Source organism: Penicillium waksmanii (genome assembly GCF_028829765.1).
Source record: "Penicillium waksmanii strain IBT 27052 chromosome Unknown utg000008l:1.0-5622682.0:1.0-5626561.0, whole genome shotgun sequence".
NCBI lineage: Eukaryota > Fungi > Ascomycota > Eurotiomycetes > Eurotiales > Aspergillaceae > Penicillium > Penicillium waksmanii.
In genome coordinates, this window is record NW_026643254.1 from 1,580,855 (window position 1) to 1,602,954 (window position 22,100).

The window sequence follows — 22,100 nt, forward strand, 5'->3', positions numbered from 1 at the left end:
GCCACAGCCATCAGTCCCCGGATCATCCAGCCCGGGAACTTCTTCCAGTAATATCCTGCCAGTTAGCGTTGATTCTTCGTCCAGTATTCGCGAGGAGACCCTCTTCTTCGGCCTCCTCGGCATCTTCGTCCAGCTGTCTCTCGTCCAGTTTCGGCGATCGGAACAGAGTAGTAATGAAGACGATCAGATATACACCTGAATGCAAGGGGTATTAGTTCAAGACGCGAACACATTAACAAAGACCGTGGGATAGGGATACTCACCGAGGAAAAAGAATTGTGCCCAGAAAAACACCACACCAAAGAAAGGGAAATTAAGAGTGATACGGTTTAAGAACGTGCTGACAACACTAGGGGTGCATACCCGCTGCGCGGCAGGGTTCTTCGCCAGTTCAGAGCATGGTTTGATGAGCTCCTTACTGTTTGAGCAGTCTGGCTGCCCGAAAGGCAAAATTGATTCCCTGTCGCAGAACGTTTGTGGGCCAAAAGTTGCATACTGCGGAGCGACTACCATGGAAATGGAGTAATTCAGCGCTAGTGTAATCAGCATCAACATGGAAGTTGCCATGAGCAGAGCCTGGGGTGAGGTATGGCCCTTTCGAATTTGGAAGATTCTAATCCAAAGGAACCGAATACCAACCACGGCAATGCCAGCAACAGAGCTGCAGAATAGCAGTAACACCAACACCGTGAAGATGGCGTAGTCGACTGGAAAGAACTTGGCAGAATGAACCAAAGCCCAGTTCACGGGATTGAAAATGTTGACATGTCCGAGGATATATCCACAGCGGTGCTTGCAGATCGAGTTCTTTGCTTTATCGATGGCCGTGAGGAGCATTGAGACCCACACTAAGAGCGCTACCAAGAGTAGGATAACTCCTCCAAGCAGCTTGAATGGACGGAAGACGGCCTCGATCTTGAACCACAACCGTATGAGCCAGCTTCGTCCTTCGCCTTGAGCTTCATCGACTAGACGTTGACGTCGAATTAAAGTTCTCTCCTCTCGAATGAGCGTGTCAAGTTCCCGACGGTCCTTGGAGGATAAAAGTTCCGGATTTGCCCCACAGCGACCCTCCAGCTGGTGTTGTCGTTCCTGATTTGTCTCAAGTTGCTGCGCAGTATTCACACGCAAAGTGGGGTTGGATATCGAGGGAGCCGTTTTGATCAAGCCAATCGGGAGCAACGCGAGCCCGGATGAAGTGTATAGAACATAAAGACAGAGACCAAGAGTCATAAGCAAACCAAGGGCAAATGTCAAGGCACGCTCCCCATCTGCAGCAATGTTAGTCTCGTTTTAAATTTCGTGGATTGTGACCAAGACCTACGGTTCTCAGTGAGCAACTTCTTGAAATAATCAAAGTCAAGGCCGCTCTTATTGTCGGAGATAGGGGCGAAAAATCCCACGAGGAAAAGGATAATCACGATTGCAATGAATGAAACGGTGTACTTGAAAGCGCCCCAGAAGCGCTGCCCCAATGACTGCTCTCCACTTTCACTGGCCACTTCATCATATTCTTCGTACCAGAAGTAGACAAAGGGGATGACCAGGAGACATAAGAGTGCATCCAGGGAATAAAGAATATAATAAATGATAGTCAGAGAATAGGTGATGCGGTCGACTGCCTCTTGGGTTGCCCACTCTTTCCGTTGGCCTAGTTTGGATGAAGTAGTTGACGACACCAGTGCGACATCCACCGGAAGCAGAAGCACCGTAGCAAGCAGACTGGTGATTGCAATGATACAAGTCAAAGTTACAGATGGCGAGCGATCTCGAGGAGTTTGATAAACATAAATGAAAACCGAAGCTGCCGCGAGCAAGACAGCTATCACGGCTCCGTAGACGATCCAGATCAGAGATGTCTGAAGAAGCGCCATGTTGAAGTGAAGTGATTCCGCATGAGAAGCAGAAATTTCGACTGACGTGAGACGGTATAGAAATCACCGTCACCGAGTTTAGTAAAACAAGCTTAGCATTCAAGTCCAAGTCCAAGTCCAAGTTTCATTCCAAAGGCCGCGAAGTAAACCGACACCGCGTCTGTCGTCATAAGCTAACCCGATTGGGTTGGAGACAGATAACGTGACTTTGTTTGCTCTGGATCACGTGCCATGTCTTCCGACCCGCCCTGCGACAAACAATCCGAGAGATATCCAAGTGACATAAATCTGCATTTCCCAAATTCACTTCACTTCCGACGGACACGGAGAAGCTTTGAACCTGGTCAGAGCTGAAGCTGCAATGCTCATCGACAATATCGAGCGCAGGCAATAGACCATTGGAACCACATCTCCTGAAAGAGAGAGACCATTTCCAATGCAGTGCTATACGGAGCTACTACCCCCAACGGGGGTCACCCATGCATTGGCGGTGCCCTTTATATCCGCTACAGCACAAAATTTGATCGTGGTGCGATCTTCCCTGTTGCAGGTGTTCTCCCTCATCAAAGCCTCCGCTCAAACACAAGGTGAAGTCTCAGAGACCCACTCGTCAACATCTCACCCATCAGGAACGAAGCTACTCCTGGAAAAGGAATATCAATTGCCTGGAACAGTCACAGACTTGAGTCGCGTCAAAACTTTGAACACGAAAAGTGGCGGAGAGGCCATTCTTTTGGCGCTTCGCAACGCGAAGCTCTCCTTGATCGAATGGGATCCCGAACGCCATGGAATCTCTACCGTCTCCATTCACTACTACGAGCGAGATGATCTAACGAGAAGCCCCTGGGCGCCTGATCTGAGCCGATGTAGCAGCATTCTCAGCGTGGACCCGAGTAGTCGTTGCGCGGTGTTCAACTTCGGGATCCGCAACCTCGCGATTTTACCCTTTCACCAAGCAGGGGATGATCTGGTGATGGATGACTATGACTCAGATCTTGATGGAGAGCGCCCAGCTGTTGGGAAGAATAACGACGGAACAACATATCAAACCCCTTATGCGGCCTCATTTGTCCTGTCCTTGACGGCTTTTGACCCTTCTTTATTGCACCCAGTCAGCCTTGAATTCCTCTACGAATATAGGGAGCCGACTTTTGGAATCTTGTATTCTCACGTTGCAACTTCAAGTGCCCTGGTTCACGAGAGGAAAGATGTGATGTTCTACACCGTCTTCACTCTAGATCTCGAGCAACGGGCTTCGACGACCCTCTTATCTGTCTCTAGGCTACCCAGTGATCTATTCAAGGTAGTGGCTCTTCCACCTCCTGTGGGAGGTGCATTGCTCATTGGTTCGAATGAGATTGTGCACGTGGACCAAGCCGGGAAAACCAACGCAGTGGGCGTGAACGAATTTGCTCGCCTAGTTTCGTCATTCTCTATGAGCGACCAATCTGATCTAGCTTTCCGCTTGGAGGGCTGTGTTGTGGAGCGACTCGGAGGTGACAGTGGTGATCTCGTTCTCGCACTTGCATTGGGGGATATGGCCTTGATCCGATTTAAGCTTGATGGTCGATCCGTTTCCGGAATGTCAGTTCATCGCCTACCGGCACCTTCAGATGGAAGTCTTTTGAATTCAGCAGCTTCTTGTTCTGCATGCTTCGGCGACGGCAATGTATTCATTGGCAGCGAAGATGCAGATTCGGTTCTTATTGGGTGGTCCCATTCGACTGCTTCCCATAAGAAGGCAAGACTAGAATCGAGACAAGGAGCTGATGGCTTGGATGATCTCTCTGACGATGATGAGATCGAAGACGATGATCTTTACTCCTCTGTACCGGAGCCCATTCGAGCCGATCAACGCACAGGCTCGGATAATACAACCTCTGAATATTATCACCTCTATTTGAATGACCGACTCTCTAATATTGGGCCTCTAAGAGATGTGACACTGGGAAAACCCTTCACTGCTACCAAGAAGCAAGACCAGGACCAAGATCAGGAAAATCCATCCGATAAGGAAGTCTCTGCCGATTTGGAGCTAGTCGCATCACAAGGTTCCGACAGAGCCGGTGGCTTGGTCGTCATGAAGCGTGAGATAGACCCTGTTGTGGCAGCCTCCGTGAACATCGATGGAGCCGACGCCGTATGGTCTGCTACCATTCTCACCAAGGAGGAAGCTGCCAATCAATATGTCATAGTTTCATGCCAGACAGAGATCAATGAAGTGTCCGAGGTCTTGAAAGTCGAAGACTCAGCCTTGCAACCTTACAAGGCCCCTGATTTCAACCCTAACGGGGATCATACCATCGACATTGGACCTTTGGCAGGATCATCCCGTCTCGTCCAAGTCCTACAGAACGAAGTTCGAAGTTATGACTCTGGTAAGTTATAATCTCTGATGTACGGGGGTAATCTGAAATGGAACGCTTATAAGAGAAACTTCTCCAGAACTGGGCTTAGCACAGATATATCCGATCTGGGACGAAGATACCGATGAAGAGCGAGTCGCTGTCAGCGCGAGCTTAATGGATCCTTTCATTGCCATACTTCGGGACGATGCTTCTCTTTTGCTCCTCCAAGCGGATGAAAGTGGCGATCTAGATGAAGTTGCGCTACAGGATGACATTTCAAATCTGAAATGTCGTTCGATTTGTCTCTACAAGGACAAAAGCCACACATTCACTTCGGCCTCGGATGCTGTGGATGGTGGCGACACACTTCTGTTTGTCTTGACTTCAGACTACAAAATTCTGGTAAATTATTGATGCAAAACGCGATGCTCCTTGAGCTCGGGCCTGAGCCTCTGGCTAACACTGATTCTTTCAGATCATCCATCTTCCTGACATGAAGCAACTGTCGTTGATCGATGGCATTGACTGCTTACAGCCGATATTGTCAGCCGAGCCACCACGACGATCCAATACGAAGGAAACCATCAACGAAATCCTCATTGCCGACCTCGGCGATCGTTGGAGTGCTTCACCCTACTTAATTGTATGAACTTTTACATTAACTAGGCATTTGACAAAATTCTAATCTGAAGAATAGGCTCGAACCGAGAACGACGAAATCATTGTCTACAAACCCGTCACAGTCTCCATAACAACTGGTGATCAGCCGACCCAAGAGCTCCGATTCTTCCGAGAAGCCCATCACAGCCTTTCGAACATAACTTCCAAATCACCATCGGAAGAAATGCAAAGCCGCGCAAGGCCACTGCGCAAATTCAACGACATATCAGGACTTAGCGGAGTTTTCCTACCCGGTGTCTCTGCAGGATTTATCCTTCGAACTTCAGCAAGTTCCCCACATCTAGTCCGTCTCCGTGGAGATTTCACGAAATGGCTAGACGGTTTTGACAGTTCGTCACTCGGCTGCGAGAAAGGCTTCATCTATGCCGATTCAGAGAATGTAATTCGCGCATGCCAATTCGCACCGGAAACCCGATTCGACCATTCGTGGACGACGCGCAAAGTCCCACTCCATGAACAAGTGGACCTTTTAGCCTATTCCACCGCCTCGGAAACCTACGTCGTGGCCACTAGCGTCAACGTCGATTTCAAGCTTCCCGAGAACGACGAACTACACCCAGAATGGCGGAGCGAAGGCTCATCATTCTTGCCCAAAGTCCCGCAAAGCTCGATCAAAGTCATAAGTCCCAAGTCTTGGTCTGTTATTGACAGTTACCCGCTCGAGCTGGCGGAACATGTAACAGCCGTGAAGAACGTCAACATCGAGGTTTCGGAGAATACGCACGAGCGTAGAGACCTCATAGTCGTCGGAACGGCCATGGCCAAGGGCGAAGATATCCCCGCACGTGGATGCATCTATGTATTCGACGTGATTGAAGTGGTTCCTGAACCGGACCGGCCTGAAACAGGTCGCAAGTTGAAGCTAATTGGCAAGGAGATCGTCAAGGGCGCCGTGACTGCGCTATCGGGAATTGGTGGTCAGGGATTCGTGATCGTGGCCCAGGGTCAAAAGGCCATGGTCCGTGGCTTGAAGGAAGATGGTAGTCTTCTCCCGGTGGCTTTTATGGACATGCAGTGCTATGTCAGTGTTACGAAGGAACTCAAAGGCACGGGCATGGTTTTACTTGGAGATGCTATGAAGGGTCTTTGGTTTGCGGGTTACTCGGTACGTTCCTCCCTCTATTAGCTTAGCACTTTCTCCTCTCCATCACGACGCATTACATGAACACATGAGCTGACCATCAATTACACAACAGGAGGATCCATATAAAATGGCTCTCTTCGGCAAGGACCCGGAATACCTCGAGGTTGTCACCGCGGATTTCCTGCCGGACGGGAATAAATTGTACATCTTGGTCGCCGACAGTGACTGCAATCTGCATGTGCTGCAGTATGACCCTGAAGGTACGTTATCACTATCGCCATCGCCATCGCCATCGTTAAGATGCGTGCAGCTAGCTATGCTAGCAGCCCAAACCCAAACATCCAACTAACCCACCATCCTCTTTATAGACCCCAAATCCTCAAACGGCGACCGTCTCCTAAATAGAAGCAAATTCCACACCGGAAACTTCGCGACAACAGCCAACCTCCTCCCCCGAACAGCCGTCTCATCCGAACTACTCAAATCCACCACCACCACCTCCCACTCCGACTCCGACACAGCCATGGACATGGACATCGACATCCCCCCACAAACATCCACACACCAAATCCTCCTAACATCCCAAAACGGCTCAGTAGGCCTAGTAACATCCGTCACGGAAGATTCCTACCGACGCCTCTCAGCACTACAGTCCCAATTAATCAACACGATCGAGCACGCGGGCGGATTGAATCCGCGCGCCTTTCGCGCTGTTGAGAGTGATGGTGCGGGTGGGCGGGGGATGGTTGATGGGACTTTGGTCAGACAGTGGTTGAATTTGGGGAGGTCGAGGCAGGCGGAGATTGCGGGGAGGGTTGGGGCTACGGAGTGGGAGATTAGGGCTGATTTGGAGGTTGTTGGTGGGGATGGATTGGGGTATATCTGAGTGATGTGAGGAAAGAAAGGGAAGGGGGGTCTAGAATGGATAAGAGAGTATTCAAGTTTGCAAATGTATGGAAGATATTCTTTGCGGGCACTTATGTTTATCAATCTAGTCTAGGCTAGAGGAATTACCGCGTTCACGATCAGCAGCTAAGATACATATCTACCACCTCCCAGTCAGATGCATGCATACTACCAAAAAACTGCATAATTTATGAAGAAACTTGAAAGCAATGGAAAAAATTGGTATCTGTTTAAAATTTTTCTTCTTGAAAAGTATTGATCTAGTTCCGGCCTCTGCCAGGAATAGAGTAGAGTAGAGTAAAGTGCGCTGAGGCCATTTCTCAATATCGACCAGATCAAAAACGCAGTAAATAGCAACATAGCATCATAACACGAGGTGGGATATAACCAAAAAACCGATCCGAACCGAGCATATAGAATCAAATCCGTAGATATCAAATCAAGTCCCACTGAGTGACCAATGAAAGAATCAAAAGCCAAAGCGAAAGCCTAGTTTCGACAAGGCTTCTCCCCATAACGGGAAGGAAAAGACTTGTTTGAAACCCATCCGAGACCCATCCATAAAGATAAGGCGAAAAAGAAAAGACAACTCCAAAACACCGCCCTGGATCGCCGATTTTGCACCTGACAACAATTCGAAAAAACACCCCCAAACCCCTCCCCTCACAAAAGAGCAATGAGCAAAAATAGATCCACACCGTGATCCAATCCCCAGAGGCGATGCTGCGAAACCAACCAAAAAAAAGACTCAACCCCAGCATATTATCAGAGAAGGGAAAATCGTTTCTCCCGAGCAGCCAGAACAGGGAAAAAAGAAAAGCGTCTAATAACGAGAAAGCTCAAAAGGCCAAAATAACCCCTCCAAATCCCAGTGTAAATGCAGATGCAAATCCCAAACATTCCAAAGCCGAAAAAAAGACGAAAACGAAAACGCCACTTTAGCGCCGGTCAAACCCTAACCCAAACCAATGGTATAATCTCAACTTTCATTCAAAACACGTCCTCAGCAGCAAAATACCTCTTACTGCGACCCCGGGAAGCGACGAACTTCATCTCAGGGATATTGGTATGATGAACGACATGGGGCCTGTAAACGGCGTCCACGGGGGCTTGCCAGTCATCCAGTCCGAGAGGGAAGTATTCGTACAGAAAATCGGTACTCTCATTCGGGAATGGTAGTGAAGACACGAATTGTTGCGGGAGATTGGCCGTCTCGATTAGGGGTATGGATGAGGAGGCGCTTCGAGAGGGAGTCTGGGACTGCTGGGAGATGCCGTGGGAAAGCTTGCGCATCTTTGAAGGTGGTGCGGCGGATTGGTCGAGATTTATAGATCTTTGTTGAGGGATTTCCGGAACGTTGGCGTAAGATGCCATCATCTTTTGATCTAGCTGCAAGCTCCCAACGTCACCTCGGTCTTCGTCGTCCAAGAGGGATAGATTAATCGGCGCTGCTGATCCGGCTGTTGTGCCGCTGACGCGTCGTTGGGAGTCGGCCGCTTGTGAGAGTTGTTGCTCTGGACTGGAGTGGGGGAAGATGGATTGGTGGGCGTGGGACATCATGGCGTTGTTGGATTGCGGGATAGGGGTCCAGTCGGTGGGTTGTTGCATCATTGTCGGGGGTGGTACGGAGGTTGTCTCGGGGGAGCTACTTTGCACGGTCGTTGAGGGGGCCTTCGCTTTCGCTGGAGTCACGCTGGCGCGGCGTGGTACTGAGTCGCTGGTCGGCGTGCGGTTGAGCGCAGCGGCCGAGTTGGCCTGGTTCTTTCGCGAGGCCGCGGCACTGCCGCTTAGTGGGAGATCCTTTCTGGACTGGAAGTTGCGCGGGCTGCGGCCGCGAACAATCACAGGACCCGATTGAACCTCGGAGATGGAGATCTTGGCGCCAGTCGAGAGAGTTGCTACAACCTTGAGCCTAACGACGAAGTGTTGCTGTAGCTCCTTGCGCCGTCCATTGTTGGCAGTCGCGACGCGGAATTGCAAGCGTTTCCAGGCAATCGGAAAGGTCGCGTAGTCGGTATCCAAGTCCTGACCAGCCATGATATCGAGCGGAATTGGTGGGGGCTCCTTCTCAATCTTGGCAGCGGTGCCAGTGCTCGTCTCGTCGAGGGCAGTCCCGGAGTTGGCGGCAGCGGCTGATGGCGTTTTCCATGGCACCGATATGATCTTTACTGGGTTTCCTTCCACTGATTCCGTCGCCGACACGGTAAGCTCTTGCGCGAGAATCGGAATCCGATCACCTTGGTCGGTCATAATATAGCGCATTCCTCGGGGTAGGGTTACGGAGCCAGTGATCTGAAAGAGGTTCCGGCGGTAACATGTTAGCTCGGCACCTTGTTGAGGTGGGGCGTTCTCCGATGGGGAGGTTGTATATGGAGATTCGGCCAAGAAGAACATTCCATGAAGTTGAGCGGAAACCGACAATGAGGTGCGGCGCATGGAGTAGTCGAGCAAGGTGAAGTGGTAGGCGGGCAATGAGAAGCTCAGCAGTTTATTGTTGTGATCGATGGAGGAATCCTGAGGTTGCTCGGGAGGGACGGGATCAAATGGAGTGACCATATCGGTGAAGGTATCATCATAACCCGAGGGGAAGCGGTTCAATGCGTGTGGTAGGCCATTTTGAGTAGTGAAGGCAAGATCATCACTAGAAGCAGGGCGGAAGAACGCGCCTTAGATTAGTCTCCGACCACGAGGAGATTGTACCTGTACCCGCGGGTAGATAGTAGGCACGAGGAGGATAGATAGATCATACCTAACAAAAGTCTCGGAATCAAAGTTGGAACGGTGATCGGGCAAATCAAGACCGGGCATAGCATTGAGATAATCGGTACCCTGAAGATTGCCGAGGGATAACGGGCTAGCAAGATAGGGCGGCATGGCCATGGTGTCGAAGCCCTCCATGGCGAGGGATATAGACTTGACGAAGCTGGGGGGGGGAGGAGGGGGAGGAGGAGGAGGGAGGGGAGGGGAGGAGGGAAAGGGAGGAAGAGGAACAAGAGAAGCAGTGACAAGAATACAAGAGTAAGAACAAGGGGAAAGAAAGCTAAGGGGGACGAGCAAGAGGGGAGAAGAGAGGAAGAGAGAGTGAGAGAGAGGTGGAATGGAATGCGTTGCGGATGCGCCGACGGATTCGGGGGAAAAGTGGAGCCGCGAGTTTTGCGGAGAAGCGACGAAGACGGACAAGACAAGGACAAGGCCACAGGTGAACCAGAGACTAAGGATCCAGATCCAGAACCAGAACTGGGTCTGACGGGTCGACGCGAAAGTGATTTACTTTCTGGGTTTAAAAAAAATTGGCCGTTCCTCAAATGGGGCACTCCAGGGGCGATCCACCGGCTCTCGGCACTAAAAGAGGAGGGGAATGAGAAGAGGGGAGTGTGTGCACTCTAAAAGGCCCTGAAGATCATGCAGTGCAGAAGACTGAAAAAGTCATCAAACCCTGAAAAACGCCACGGATGACCAAATGAGGAGGGTTAATTAAATTAAAGGGAATTAACCAGAGGAGGAGGGGAAGAGGTGGAAATGGGAAATGGGAAAAGGGAAGAGGGGAGGGGCGAACGAAAGTAGAACGGAGGCAAATCAAAGCCGGGGGGGGGGGGTACTCGTATAGTACGGAAGTGTAGCTATGATGGGAATGATAATTATAATTTAATTACGGAGGGGGTACTAACTACGAGTACTTGTACTCTGTACTATCATATCATATCATGAAGGGATTCTTTTATCATCCACTCCGAGTATGGGGAATGGTATCTCTCCACCCTACACACATCGAGTCCGATACACTACTTCATTACGGAGTAGACTACACTACACTACATACACTACTCGATCCAGTGCTGAGGGTCTTCTTTCACCTCTACGGTCCACACACCCCCTCGAAGAAGGATCGATGATCAACATGGGCCCCGTCTGACATGCAGTGCCTTCGAAGACACTCAGACCAATGATAACAAAAGGGCCAGGGCCCCGAGCCTGCGTGACTGCGATCGTGTTGCTCCGCTCTAGAAATGCTAGCGGATGCTAACGATTTTACCAAGCTAATTGGTCCCATCGGGGTCCCACTGTGAACGGGCGAGTCCACATCCGCACGCATCCAGTCGGAGTCAGGAACCAAGTCAAGTAAGTCAGTCAGTCAGGTCAGGTCCAGTGTGAGTGAGGACAGCGACAGGATAGGACAGGACAGAACAGGCAATGGGAGGTGATGTGATGCCATGCATTGCCCTGCTTTGCCTCGTCTTGCCCTGTGGTGTGCATATGGAGTGTGCCTTTGGCAACTCACCCAACAGGCAGACTTGAGGATTGTGGGCCTCCTCCCTCTCCCTCGGCCTCGGCCATCTCCGTCCTCGTCCTCGTCCTCGTCCTCTACGGAAAGACGTAAAGGTCCATGATCTGCTGCAGGTTCGCGACATGATGCATCCAGTACATTCGCTTGTGTAATTCCGAAACGGCATCACGAGCATGTGGAACACTCAACTCAGCGGGATCCAGTCATCCCCGTCCACTCTTGACCACCGTGACGGGTGTGGCGGGGGGGGCCAGAAAGCCAAAGAAAAGAAGCTTGGGAGGATCATCTGTCGAACTCACCCTTCATCTCCCCTGTGCATTTACCCGATTCGACCTACACTAGTGTAAGTGGCCAAGGCCGGGCAGCCTGAACTGCTCAGTGGCTGATCCTGACCTTTGACCTTTGCCTTTTGACCGTCAGTGGATCCCCAGGGTCTTTGACAACTTGCTGTGGTCCACAAAAGTCCCCCCCATTCATTCCCCCATCCCATCCATACCATCCCATCCCATCCACTGGATCGCCTTACTCGATGCGTCGCCCCTGAGAACAAGTCCAAGTCCAGTCCAGTCCAGTCCAGTCCAAGTTCAGTCCAAGCCCCGAGAGCCTCTCTCAAGCTTTACCTTTGGTTGGCTTTAGCTTTGCTTGGATTTACTTCCCGACGAACAGGAATACATGTACCCCCCCGGTGATCACCGAGGTCGATCGATGGGATCTAGATGGAATGAATTAGATCCCGCCATTGACCCATTTCAGTATCAGCTCCTTTCAAGTTTCCCCTTGTCCTTCCGTGTTCCCCGTACGAATGTACTCGTACAATCATTCAAGGCAGTCAAGTCAAATCAAGTCAAGTCGTTCCAAGACCGGCCCGCATCTGCGACCGTCCGCATCCGCTGGGAGCTCCCAGAGCGGGCGGGCGGGGATGTGAACCCAAGGATCAAAGATAAGGAATGTGGAATTCATCTCCTTCTAGGCCATATACGGATCCAATTGAGATTGGTTTAGTGATTAGTGATTGGTGGGGAGAAGGTGAGATGGGACCAGACAGCTGTACGACTTGCGGGATTTCCCACATGAAAAACCAAGAAAAATCCCTCCCTGCCACCAATCCAATCCAATCAACCTAGATACCCAGAATAAACTCTACTAGATTGAAAACGCTCCCCTAAAGGCAAACCACGGCCGAGTCTCGAGTCTCGAGTCCCGCAAGTCCTGGCAGCAGCAGCTTTAATGGGTCCCCCGGATGCAAATGTGCCCCGACACTCCGGTGCTAGCCTAGCGCCGCTTCCATTGCGTCCTTCTGCATTCTGCAAACCTCGTATAGGGAGATCACTCTCTTCTAGAATCTGCAGAACATGCACAAAACTAAAACTAAAACGTCGGCCGCTTCGATAACCGAACCCATTGGAAACGAGTGACCTGGTTCAAGTTCCAACCCGGTTTGGTTTCCTTTCCTTTCCTTTCGTTTTTTTACAATGTCTCTCGAGCCTCTTTTATTGTTCTCCGTGCGAAGAAAAGTGGATGCTTGACTTTTACCCTCTTCTCCCTGATACAGTCAGTCAGTGTTCAAGTTCTTTTTGTTCGCTTCCGGCGCCAAGCGGAGTCCAGTCCAGTCCGCCCAGTCCGTCCAGTCCACATTTCTCCCCGTACGATAGTTTGATAAAAAGTACCAGTACCAGTACTCCATATGAGCCAAGGCGAGCGAGTTTTAGCTTCCAAACCCACTGGCAGTACTAGTACTCCGTACTCCAGTACTGTACGGAGCAGGTAGACGCACCTACGGACGTCCGGCCCAATAAGCAGCCATGATTACTCTGGTGCCTCGTTAGGCGCTCCACTCCTCTCCGCGCATAACATATGTGCATGATGTTGGGCTGGGCGGTGTCGGTTGGAGCCGAGGCTGGCGCTGGTTCTGGTTTACTATTGGTGATGGTGGTGATGGTCCTGATAATGGTAGGCTAAAGATACGAATTAAGGGGGGGTTCTGGAAAGGATAAAATAAAAGGATAAAATAAATAAAAGATAATAATAATATGATGATGAAATAAATGAATAATAATAAAACCTTGAACACAAAATCCAAATCCACATCCAAACTCTGCTGGGCGCAAACAGGGTGCGGATCTCCCGTGATCGACACGTTGTCTCTTGACCACTAGGTCGACTCCCACTCCTCGACCGAAACAAAAATACTATGTCTAGGTGTATGCCATACCATATATCCACAAAAATGATGTAAGATTGGTCCAGATGACGCCGTGCAGCCTGTCTGTCCTACCCACCAACAAACGACCTGGGCGCAACGGCCCCGTTGGGGGCGAGTCACACGAGAAAAAAGGGCAACATAAAAGAAAATAGAAAATAGAAAAAGAAACGAAAAATAAGACACGCCAATCAGGAAACCCCTCGAGGGAGTGCATGTACCTGCATCACAAACCCTAGACCCGGTTCCAGAACGAATAAAACAGGCATGACCCGGGCCTATAGCCAAAATGCCAGATGGATATCATAAAATGCAACAAATCGGAAAGCAGAAACAAAAAAAAAAAAGGTAAGAGTAAGCAGCTGTCGCTGTTGCTGTCTCTCTTAAAAGGCCCAGAACAATTGAGAGGGAAAGAGAAGAATTGCGCCCATTGCGCCCATTCATACACACACATCTATCGTTTACGATGAATGCATCATCGACCATGTGGCTGCATCACAATTCACCTCTTCAAAACTGTGTAGCATGGTGAAGCCCATCGAAGAAAGACAGTCAAAATTGCCGTCGCCGTCCACCTGGTTTCGATTAGCACGTGATTCAAATCAGAAGGGGGATATAGACCGTACACAATCCATGACCACAGCATTGGCATTTAACTTTCGGATCTGGCGAATGGCCAACAGGATCAGGCCCTGCATCACGGTCGAGTAATCATCCGCAATGGGGGAGATAACAGGCGACGAAATGCCACCGACGGGAGTATTGGTAGCTCGTAAAGTCGGCATATGTTCAGCCAAACTAGACCGCTCATTGTAAACAACAACACTTCCCAGAATCATATCATCAGTCGACCGCTTAGCACGAATAATCCCACAATTCGGCGCCCCGCCCAAAGCCATGCGGTAAATATCAGCCACGCCCTGCCGGGCATTGGTCTTGATGTGGTCGAGGATCGTGCGAGCAAAGTCCCACCCGTAAACCAAGTCGTAAACAGCATCGGCATTCTGCAGCGTTACCGTCAGCCCCTCCGGCGGTGTCCAGCTCGCCAAGTTGCGCAGCACCACGCTGCACACAGGACGCGCGAGTGAAGTGTTCCATCCGAGATTGGCAAACCATTGCCGTAGTCGTTTTCGCTCCACGGGACTGACGGTAGGGATGCCTGAGATAGATTCCCGGAAGTCGCGAGCCGAGTTGGAATCTTTTCATGCCTTTTCGCTGGACTAGTGAGCGAATTGCTCGGCTGTGGAGGGAGTGTCCAATTGACAGTTTGCGACGGGCTGGGTCGACGATCAAACATCCAATCACGCCGGTGCCCGAGGATTGAAAGAAGTAGGTTGCACAGAATCCGTACAGGGCTTGTGTGCTGCTGTTGCGAACCACGAAATGTGCCTCGTCGATATCTTCTTTCCGTAGTAGGAAACTGCTAGAGGTAGCACCGAGGAGCTCGGAGCGCTGGCCTTGTGTACAGTCTTCCCGCATTGCATCTAGCAAGGCATCCAAGGCATTACCGTCACGCTCTTCATTCCAGTTCTCCACCAGCCAGTGCTGCCGGGACTGATGGATTTTTTGACTGCGACTGATCGACCCGGGCAGTGATCCAGTGGGGCCCAATTCACCATAGAGAACTTTGACGAGCGCCTGGAGTGCTGTCTCAGTGAAGTCATATGTGCAGACATAAGTTCCAACCGAAGAGTCCATGGCAAAATCGTAGGGCGAGCTGACAGAGACCACAATCAAAGGCTTTTCCAGTCGTTCTCCAGTTGAAGAATATTGCGATTGGCAAAGTAATGAGATATGTTTCGAAAATGCTTGTTGATACTTGTTGCGATATCCATCTGCTGTGACAACAATTACAGCACTCGCGCGCTTGACGAGATCTTCGTGGATGGGCCGTACGCCGTTGGCCGTATAAGAAGTATGCAGAACACGCCCATTTCGTTGACGAGATAGTGATCTGCCGAGTTCCTTAAACACACTTTCCCCACTCATCACTGAAGAGGTCCTTTCCCAGGATGAAGAGTCGAGGCCACCGTGTGCTGTCTCATTAACAGAAAGAGTAACTGCCGAAGCCGCAAGTGGTTTGACCAGTGGCGTGAGGAGCAAAAGCTCTTCGCTTGAATTAACGATATTGGACAGGGAAGGAGGTTATTCTTGTCTCGCATCACGGTGATCGAGTCGTTATAAGCACGAGTAGAAAGATTGGTATGTGAAGGCTGCATCTGTGTGAGCGAAAGAAGACCTGGAGGGTTCAGTGCTTGTTCCCAAGAGGTACAGCGAGCCTTGAGAGCCAGAACGCGGCGTAAAGACTGCTCAATGCGAGCGCGACCGATGATTCCATTCTCAACGCCTAATTTCAACCCGTTGATTGCCTCTTGCTGCACGGGAAATGACCGGCAAAGAAGAACGACATCACAGCCGGCATTTTTGGCCATCACTGTTCCGCCACCGACCCCGATATTGTGCGTCAGTGCCTCCATCTCTAAACATTCTGATACAACGACTCCTTGGAACTTCAAATCTTTCCGTAGGAGCTCGTCGACAACTTGGTCGCTCAAACAGGCATGCATGACATTCATCCCGGCCGATGACATGGAGACTCCGCCTACCATCATCGCGTCTAAGCCGTGGTTGATCGCATTACGAAAAGGAACCAGTGCGCTCAAGCTAAGTTGCTCAAGAGACTCTGTGATTATGGGAACGTCGGTATGGGAGCCGAGGAACTCTAGGTTTCCGTAGGACGGGAAATGTTTGCCGCAAGTCGCAAGCCCCGCTTGTTGATATCCCTTCATAAACTGGACACCATACTGGGACACCTCCTGGGGATCATCGCCGGTGGTTCGAACGCCCAAGGGTTGATTTCGGACATTAGTCAGTACATCCAAGACGGGGCCCAGGATCCAATTAACCCCAACGGCCTTGAGCTCTTGAGCCGTGGCAACGGCAACCTCATGAGCCAAGGGTTTTGACCCCGTCGCCGCGATTCCCATGGCACTGGGGAATTGGCGGATATATATCTCATCGTATAAGCTGTTGACGCCGCCATTCTCTTGATCCAACGCGATCGTCAGTGGAACTGGGTGACCAGCATCGCGGGCAATGGTCTGTAATTCGAGGACCAGTCGGGTAGCTTCCTCCGCAGCTGTGGGTTCACGAGATCAGTAACTTCTTAGGATAGGGGGTCAGGTTGCGCCTGGGCTGGGCTACTATAGAGTCCCTAGAAGGAGCAGAAGTAGATACATTTAAGGTTTTTGGCCGAGAGAAGGACCGATCCCAAATGATAGTTCTCAATGAGTGACCGAATCTGAGGGCTGACCGTGGTGCCATCGAAGCCCATCATAAACAGCTGGCCCATTTGCCTATAGGGTGGTAGGTCAGCATTGGTGTGTTTAGTGTTGCACGCAGCACCAGCACCAGCACCATCTCCACACGTCCTCACCAGCCCTCGCCAGCCCTATGGCCTCTCCTCTGCAGATGTCAAAGCTTCCCGAAGGGGAAATAGCCTAGATCGCGCCGAGAGGGGGGCATGGCGGGGGATCGATGGGGTTCCACAGCGCCCGATGGGCATGGTGATAGGAAGGGAGGGAGGGGGGAGGTGTGGTGGTGCACCGGTGACTGGGATAGGTGCACCGGAAGAAGGCGATCAACATACCTATCGGGATCCTCCCAGCCCGGGGGCAGCATGTCCTCTTTCGGGGCCATGGCCCTGGGGGAGGGGATGCGGAATGCCAACGGAGCCCAACTGGAGAAGGGCGAAAGGGCAAGGCGCAAAGAGTGTTGAAGCCTGAGACGGTTGCCGCAAGCAGAACTGGAGGATGAGATTAGAAACTCCGAGTTCGCAGTCAGGTGACAAGGAGGAGGAGAGAGGAAGAAGGGAATGCGAATGCGACAAATGAGAGCAGCTCCAGACCTCGGGGAGCCGCAATCGGGGGGGAAAGTCAGATAACCAGCAAGCGGGCAAGCGGATCTCTCCGCCCGTCAAGTCAAAGTCTATAGGGTACGAGTATACTAGTAGTATTGGTATATTGGCAGAATAGTTAGTATTACTACGAGTACTAGCTATGCTGTACTATCTGGGGTTGAGCATGAGCCACCGCCACGCCACACCACGTTTTCTCCTTTCCCCAGGTCTTCCCCAGACGTACGGAGTACGGAGTACCTGTTGATCTTTTTTTTAATTTTATGGGAAACACACTGACCCTACTCTATACCCCTTCCTACATCGTACTAGTAATCCGTAGTAAACTAATGGACTATGAGGGGGAAACTGGAGTAACCATGACATTTGTTAGTCAGCATCACGTGGGGCACCATTTTACTATACGTGACAAAACGAAGCTGGTTGCGACGCTAAGGTTGCACTCTCCTCCCCCAGCTTTCCCACTTATTTCTTCCTCTTCACTTTTGCCGATTTCACCGGATGCAACTTCTTCATCGCCCCGATGGCACCTTCATGCCAGCATGACATCCAGGCTCCGCTCTATCTGGACTCCCAAGAGGGATATCTGCCAATCATAATCTTAATTGCTCCTTGACCACCGCGTCATTCCCCATTCTTCTTCTAGTTGGCCACATGGTATAGATGCTTCCAGCAAAAAGATCGAGGATGTAGAGGGTACCTGCTTCCTTGTCCAGATACGGGCCATATGGGCCCCGTCCATTGGATACACGTACCAACGTTAACAGCCTGCCCACATGGCCCATTACAACAATGACATTTGCGGAGGCCATTCTTTGTACTTTAGACCTGTTAGCGATGTGGGATGTAGTAACCGTAGTCGACCTGGACGTCGAGAGCGGAGCCACATCTACTACGACACGGTTGATCTTTTTGTTACTGTCGTACACCCAACCCCGACGTAACCGATCCATGGGAGGCGTCTCTCTTTCTCTTCCCTTAATCACTTCTTCCTATCTTCCTCTCTTCAATTCCTTCTTCTCTTGACCTTGACCTTCCCCAATCTTTTCATCCTCAAGAGGTTCACAATCCTAATACACCTCACCTCAACTCTACTCATATCTACTTCTGACCTCTGACGTAACTATCCACCATGTATGGCTTCTTCTCTTTCCCTTCCCTTCCCTTCCCTGCAAGGGACAAGCTGACCCCATCACAGGCGTGTTATCATTCGCGAGGACCCTCAAGAGACGTCGGTGTATATCGCCGACTACATCGTCAGTGAGTAGTCACCAGTGGGCTTGCTGGCTTGCTGGCTTGCATTGCAGACAATATACCCAGCCACAAGACATACTAACAACCTCACCTCAGGCCGCATCAAGTCTTTCAACCCTACCGAAGCTCAACCCTTCGTCCTGGGCCTTCCTACCGGCAGCAGCCCCGAGATCATCTACAAGATCCTCGTGCAGCGCCACCGCGCCGGCGAGATCTCTTTCAAGAATGTCGTCACCTTCAACATGGTATGTACCAACATCTGCCCCAACCATACCGCCGCGGACACCTCGGCTTTTCAAAATACTTATCATAACCAACTATATAGGATGAATACGTGGGCCTACCTCGCGACCACCCCGAATCCTACCACAGCTTCATGTACAAGCACTTCTTCTCGCACGTCGACATCCCCCCACAAAACATCCACATCCTAAACGGCAACGCGGAAGACCTAACCTCCGAATGCGCCGCATTCGACGCAAGCATCGCCCGATTCGGCGGAATCGAGCTATTCCTCGGTGGCGTCGGACCAGACGGCCACATCGCCTTCAACGAACCAGGATCATCCCTCGCCAGCCGCACTCGCGTCAAAACCCTAGCCTACGACACAATCCTAGCCAATTCACGCTTCTTCGACAACGACGTCAACAAAGTGCCCCGCATGGCAATGACAGTCGGTATCCAGACAATCATGGACAGCCGCGAAGTCGTCATCGTCGCAACAGGTGCCCACAAAGCCTTCGCCTTACAAAAGGGTCTCGAAGACGGTGTGAATCATATGTGGACACTTTCCGCACTACAGCTACACCCTCACCCATTGGTAGTCTGCGATCGGGATGCCACGCTTGAATTGAAGGTCAAGACAGTGCGATACTTTGAATCGATTGAGTCGGCTGGTACGGATGCGCGGACTCAGGGTCCCGCGCTCGTCTATCGTCCTCGCACTTATATGCCTGCGCCTATTGTTACTAAGAGAACTTCTGCTCCGCCGCGCCAGCAGCCTACTCCTGACCGCACGCCTGTGAAGGTTCCCAAGGATCTTCGTATTAATACGGAGCTTCGGACTACTATGGAAGACGATGAGCTTACGCCTGATAGCATGTCTTCGCGAATGGTCGACTCTGCTATCGGGGGGGTTGGACGGTGCGCTTAAGAATGACTTGATCTTTGACCGGATGGGTGGTCGTATGACTTCTCAGTGAGAGGTCCATATGGGCCTTGCCGTGCCCCATTCATCCATGGGGTTGGGATTTTGACTTGATCTGAGTCCGCTTCTTTCTTTTTCCCTTTCCTTTCCGTTTTCCGTTTTCCTCATCTCATAATTTCTCTCGGGTCATCGCTTGCATTGTGGAATTCTCGTTCCGTTTCCTGGATAAGTTGTGGCGTTTTGTGCTTTTTCTCTTCCTTTTTTTTTCTCCTTTATCTCGATCGTTAATCGATAGATGGGATGGGATGGGCTATGGTGGATATGATATCCGTCTTTCTTTTTTTGGAATTTGCATTCGAAATGTCATTTAGGCGTCAGCGAATAAACGGCATCACATAATTTGGGGCGCAATAGGGTATGGCTAGATTGATACCTTTTAGAATTCAGTTGGTTCAGTTTATTTATGTTGTGTTGTGTTGTGTTGTGTTGTGTGTAGTGTGTGTTTGTAGTGTATACTTCGTGCAGGTACCATTTTCGTACTAGTATCATGCATAGTAGTATCATGCATGACTTGGCATTTCTGTGATCCATGCACTCCAGGTTACACTCAGGCTTTAGATAAACTAAAATGCACTAGTTCAAAAATGGGAGGAACTACTAACTACTAGTCATAGTACCACCTATACCTATACCTTTGGATTAGGAGAAGAACGAATTCATGTGCTAACTTGTCAAATAAATTTTAAATGCACCCCACCCTCTATGCAACCTTTTCCGGTCATATAAACTAAACAAGAACATTATTATTTACAGCTTGGCAAAAACAGTAGCCACAGCCCCACTCATATCAACAAGGGTACTCTTATTCTGCACCCAAGCCTCAATACCCCTCCGACCATTCTCCACACCCAAACCACTCTTCTTCCACCCACCAACCGCCATCTCAGCGGGACTCTCACCCCAGGTATTAACCCAAGTAATACCCGCCTGGAGCTGATCAATAAGACGATGAGCCTGATTCAAATCCTTAGTAAAGACACCAGCCGCAAGACCAAGTTCAGTCGCGTTAGCCCGCTGCAAAGCCTCCTCAACGGTATCATAGTACAGAACCGACATAACGGGGCCGAAAATCTCCTCCTTGACGATTCGCATATCATCAGTGCAGTCCGTGAAAATGGTAGGCTTTACCCAGAATCCAGCCTGCAGATCCCGAGGCACGTTGTCAGGCTTTCCAGGACCACCGCAGAGAAGTGTTGCGCGGTCAGTCTCGATACCGTGACGAATATAAGCGATGACCTTCTCCTGATGAAGAGACGAGGAAAGGGGTCCGAAATTAGTCTGTTCGTCGAAGAGCGGGCCAGCGCGAACGAAAGCCATCTTCTCAAGAAGACTCTTTTCAAAAGCAGACTTGAGAGATCGGGGGACGAAGACACGAGTACCGTTCGTGCAGACTTGGCCCGTGCTGTAGAAGTTTGCCATCATCGCGCCGTCGACTGCGTTCTCTAGGTCTGCGTCTGGGCACACGATTAACGGGCTCTTTCCGCCTAGCTCCATTGTCACATATTTCATGTTACCGGAGGCAGAGCCGGCGACCTTCTGGCCCGTTGCTACTTGGCCGGTGAATGAGACCTTGGCGATGGATGGGTGGCTGGTCAGGTAGGCGCCGACATCACCGGCTCCGTTGATGACATTGAAGACGCCGGCGGGTAGACCGGCTTCGGTGTAGATCTCGGCTAGAGTTTGGGCGTGTAGGGGAGTGAATTCGCTGGGCTTGTAGACCATTGTGTTACCGGCGGCAAGACAGGCAGCGGACTTCCACAGGGCACTAAAAAAGATGGTTAATTAGCAAAACAATCCCTTTGAAAATAAGCTGTCCTTTGAAAAGGGGAGAGGAGAGGGGAGGGTGTACATTTGAATGGGGTAGTTCCAAGCACCAATACCGGCGCAAACACCCAGAGCAGCCTTCTTGGTATAGACCCAAGCATCCTCACGGAGCTGTGTAGTCTCACCATTAAGGCCACCGCCACCAATGAAGTTGGCATAATACTCCAGGACATCGGCACCGGTCACGACATCCACGGTGCTAGTCTCAGTGAAAGCCTTGCCGGAGTCGAGAGTCTCAACGCGGGCGATGTCATCATTACGCTCGCGCAAGAGAGAAGCAGCTTTGTGAAGGATACGAGCGCGGGCAATAGCTGGAGTCTGGGACCATGAAGGGAATGCACGATCACCGGCAGCAATGGCAGCGTCGATATCAGAGTTCGAGGCGATTTGGATATCTGCCAGCGGGGTTGCGGTGGCGGGGTTGATAGTTTGAAAGGTCTTGCCGGAGGAGGCGGCACGAATCTGACCGTCGTAATATAGCTGACGGGGAGGGAATGAGAGGGACATGATTGCGGTGGAGG

At 50.8% G+C, this 22,100-nt stretch overlaps 6 protein-coding genes across 6 annotated transcripts; 2 read left to right on the plus strand and 4 right to left on the minus strand.

Moving 5' to 3' along the window:
• Positions 1-22: 22 nt before the first annotated feature.
• On the minus strand, positions 23-1,874 carry N7481_008923 (uncharacterized protein; the record flags this gene model as incomplete). The annotated part of the gene is made up of 3 exons (XM_057268142.1): positions 23-195; positions 264-1,271; positions 1,325-1,874. The coding sequence occupies 3 exons, from the start codon at positions 1,872-1,874 to the stop codon at positions 23-25; spliced, it is 1,731 nt and encodes a 576-aa protein (XP_057118819.1).
• A 436-nt stretch (positions 1,875-2,310) lies between these two features.
• On the plus strand, positions 2,311-6,873 carry N7481_008924 (cleavage/polyadenylation factor CFT1; the record flags this gene model as incomplete). Its single annotated transcript, XM_057268143.1, has 6 exons — positions 2,311-4,252; positions 4,320-4,624; positions 4,698-4,865; positions 4,920-6,008; positions 6,100-6,247; positions 6,356-6,873. The coding sequence occupies 6 exons, from the start codon at positions 2,311-2,313 to the stop codon at positions 6,871-6,873; spliced, it is 4,170 nt and encodes a 1,389-aa protein (XP_057118820.1).
• Positions 6,874-7,883: 1,010 nt separating this feature from the next.
• On the minus strand, positions 7,884-9,791 carry N7481_008925 (p53-like transcription factor DNA-binding; the record flags this gene model as incomplete). The annotated part of the gene is made up of 2 exons (XM_057268144.1): positions 7,884-9,534; positions 9,643-9,791. 2 exons carry the CDS (start codon positions 9,789-9,791, stop codon positions 7,884-7,886), a joined length of 1,800 nt encoding a protein of 599 aa, XP_057118821.1.
• A 4,048-nt stretch (positions 9,792-13,839) lies between these two features.
• On the minus strand, positions 13,840-17,077 carry N7481_008926 (putative beta-N-acetylglucosaminidase; the record flags this gene model as incomplete). The annotated part of the gene is given in 6 exon segments (XM_057268145.1): positions 13,840-13,953; positions 14,005-14,576; positions 14,674-15,491; positions 15,503-16,517; positions 16,616-16,734; positions 17,028-17,077. The coding sequence occupies 6 exon segments, from the start codon at positions 17,075-17,077 to the stop codon at positions 13,840-13,842; spliced, it is 2,688 nt and encodes an 895-aa protein (XP_057118822.1).
• A 383-nt stretch (positions 17,078-17,460) lies between these two features.
• Positions 17,461-19,701, plus strand: N7481_008927 (uncharacterized protein; the record flags this gene model as incomplete). Its single annotated transcript, XM_057268146.1, has 4 exons — positions 17,461-17,516; positions 18,493-18,554; positions 18,645-18,793; positions 18,874-19,701. 4 exons carry the CDS (start codon positions 17,461-17,463, stop codon positions 19,699-19,701), a joined length of 1,095 nt encoding a protein of 364 aa, XP_057118823.1.
• An 801-nt stretch (positions 19,702-20,502) lies between these two features.
• Positions 20,503-22,086, minus strand: N7481_008928 (betaine-aldehyde dehydrogenase; the record flags this gene model as incomplete). The annotated part of the gene is made up of 2 exons (XM_057268147.1): positions 20,503-21,520; positions 21,605-22,086. 2 exons carry the CDS (start codon positions 22,084-22,086, stop codon positions 20,503-20,505), a joined length of 1,500 nt encoding a protein of 499 aa, XP_057118824.1.
• Positions 22,087-22,100: the final 14 nt, after the last annotated feature.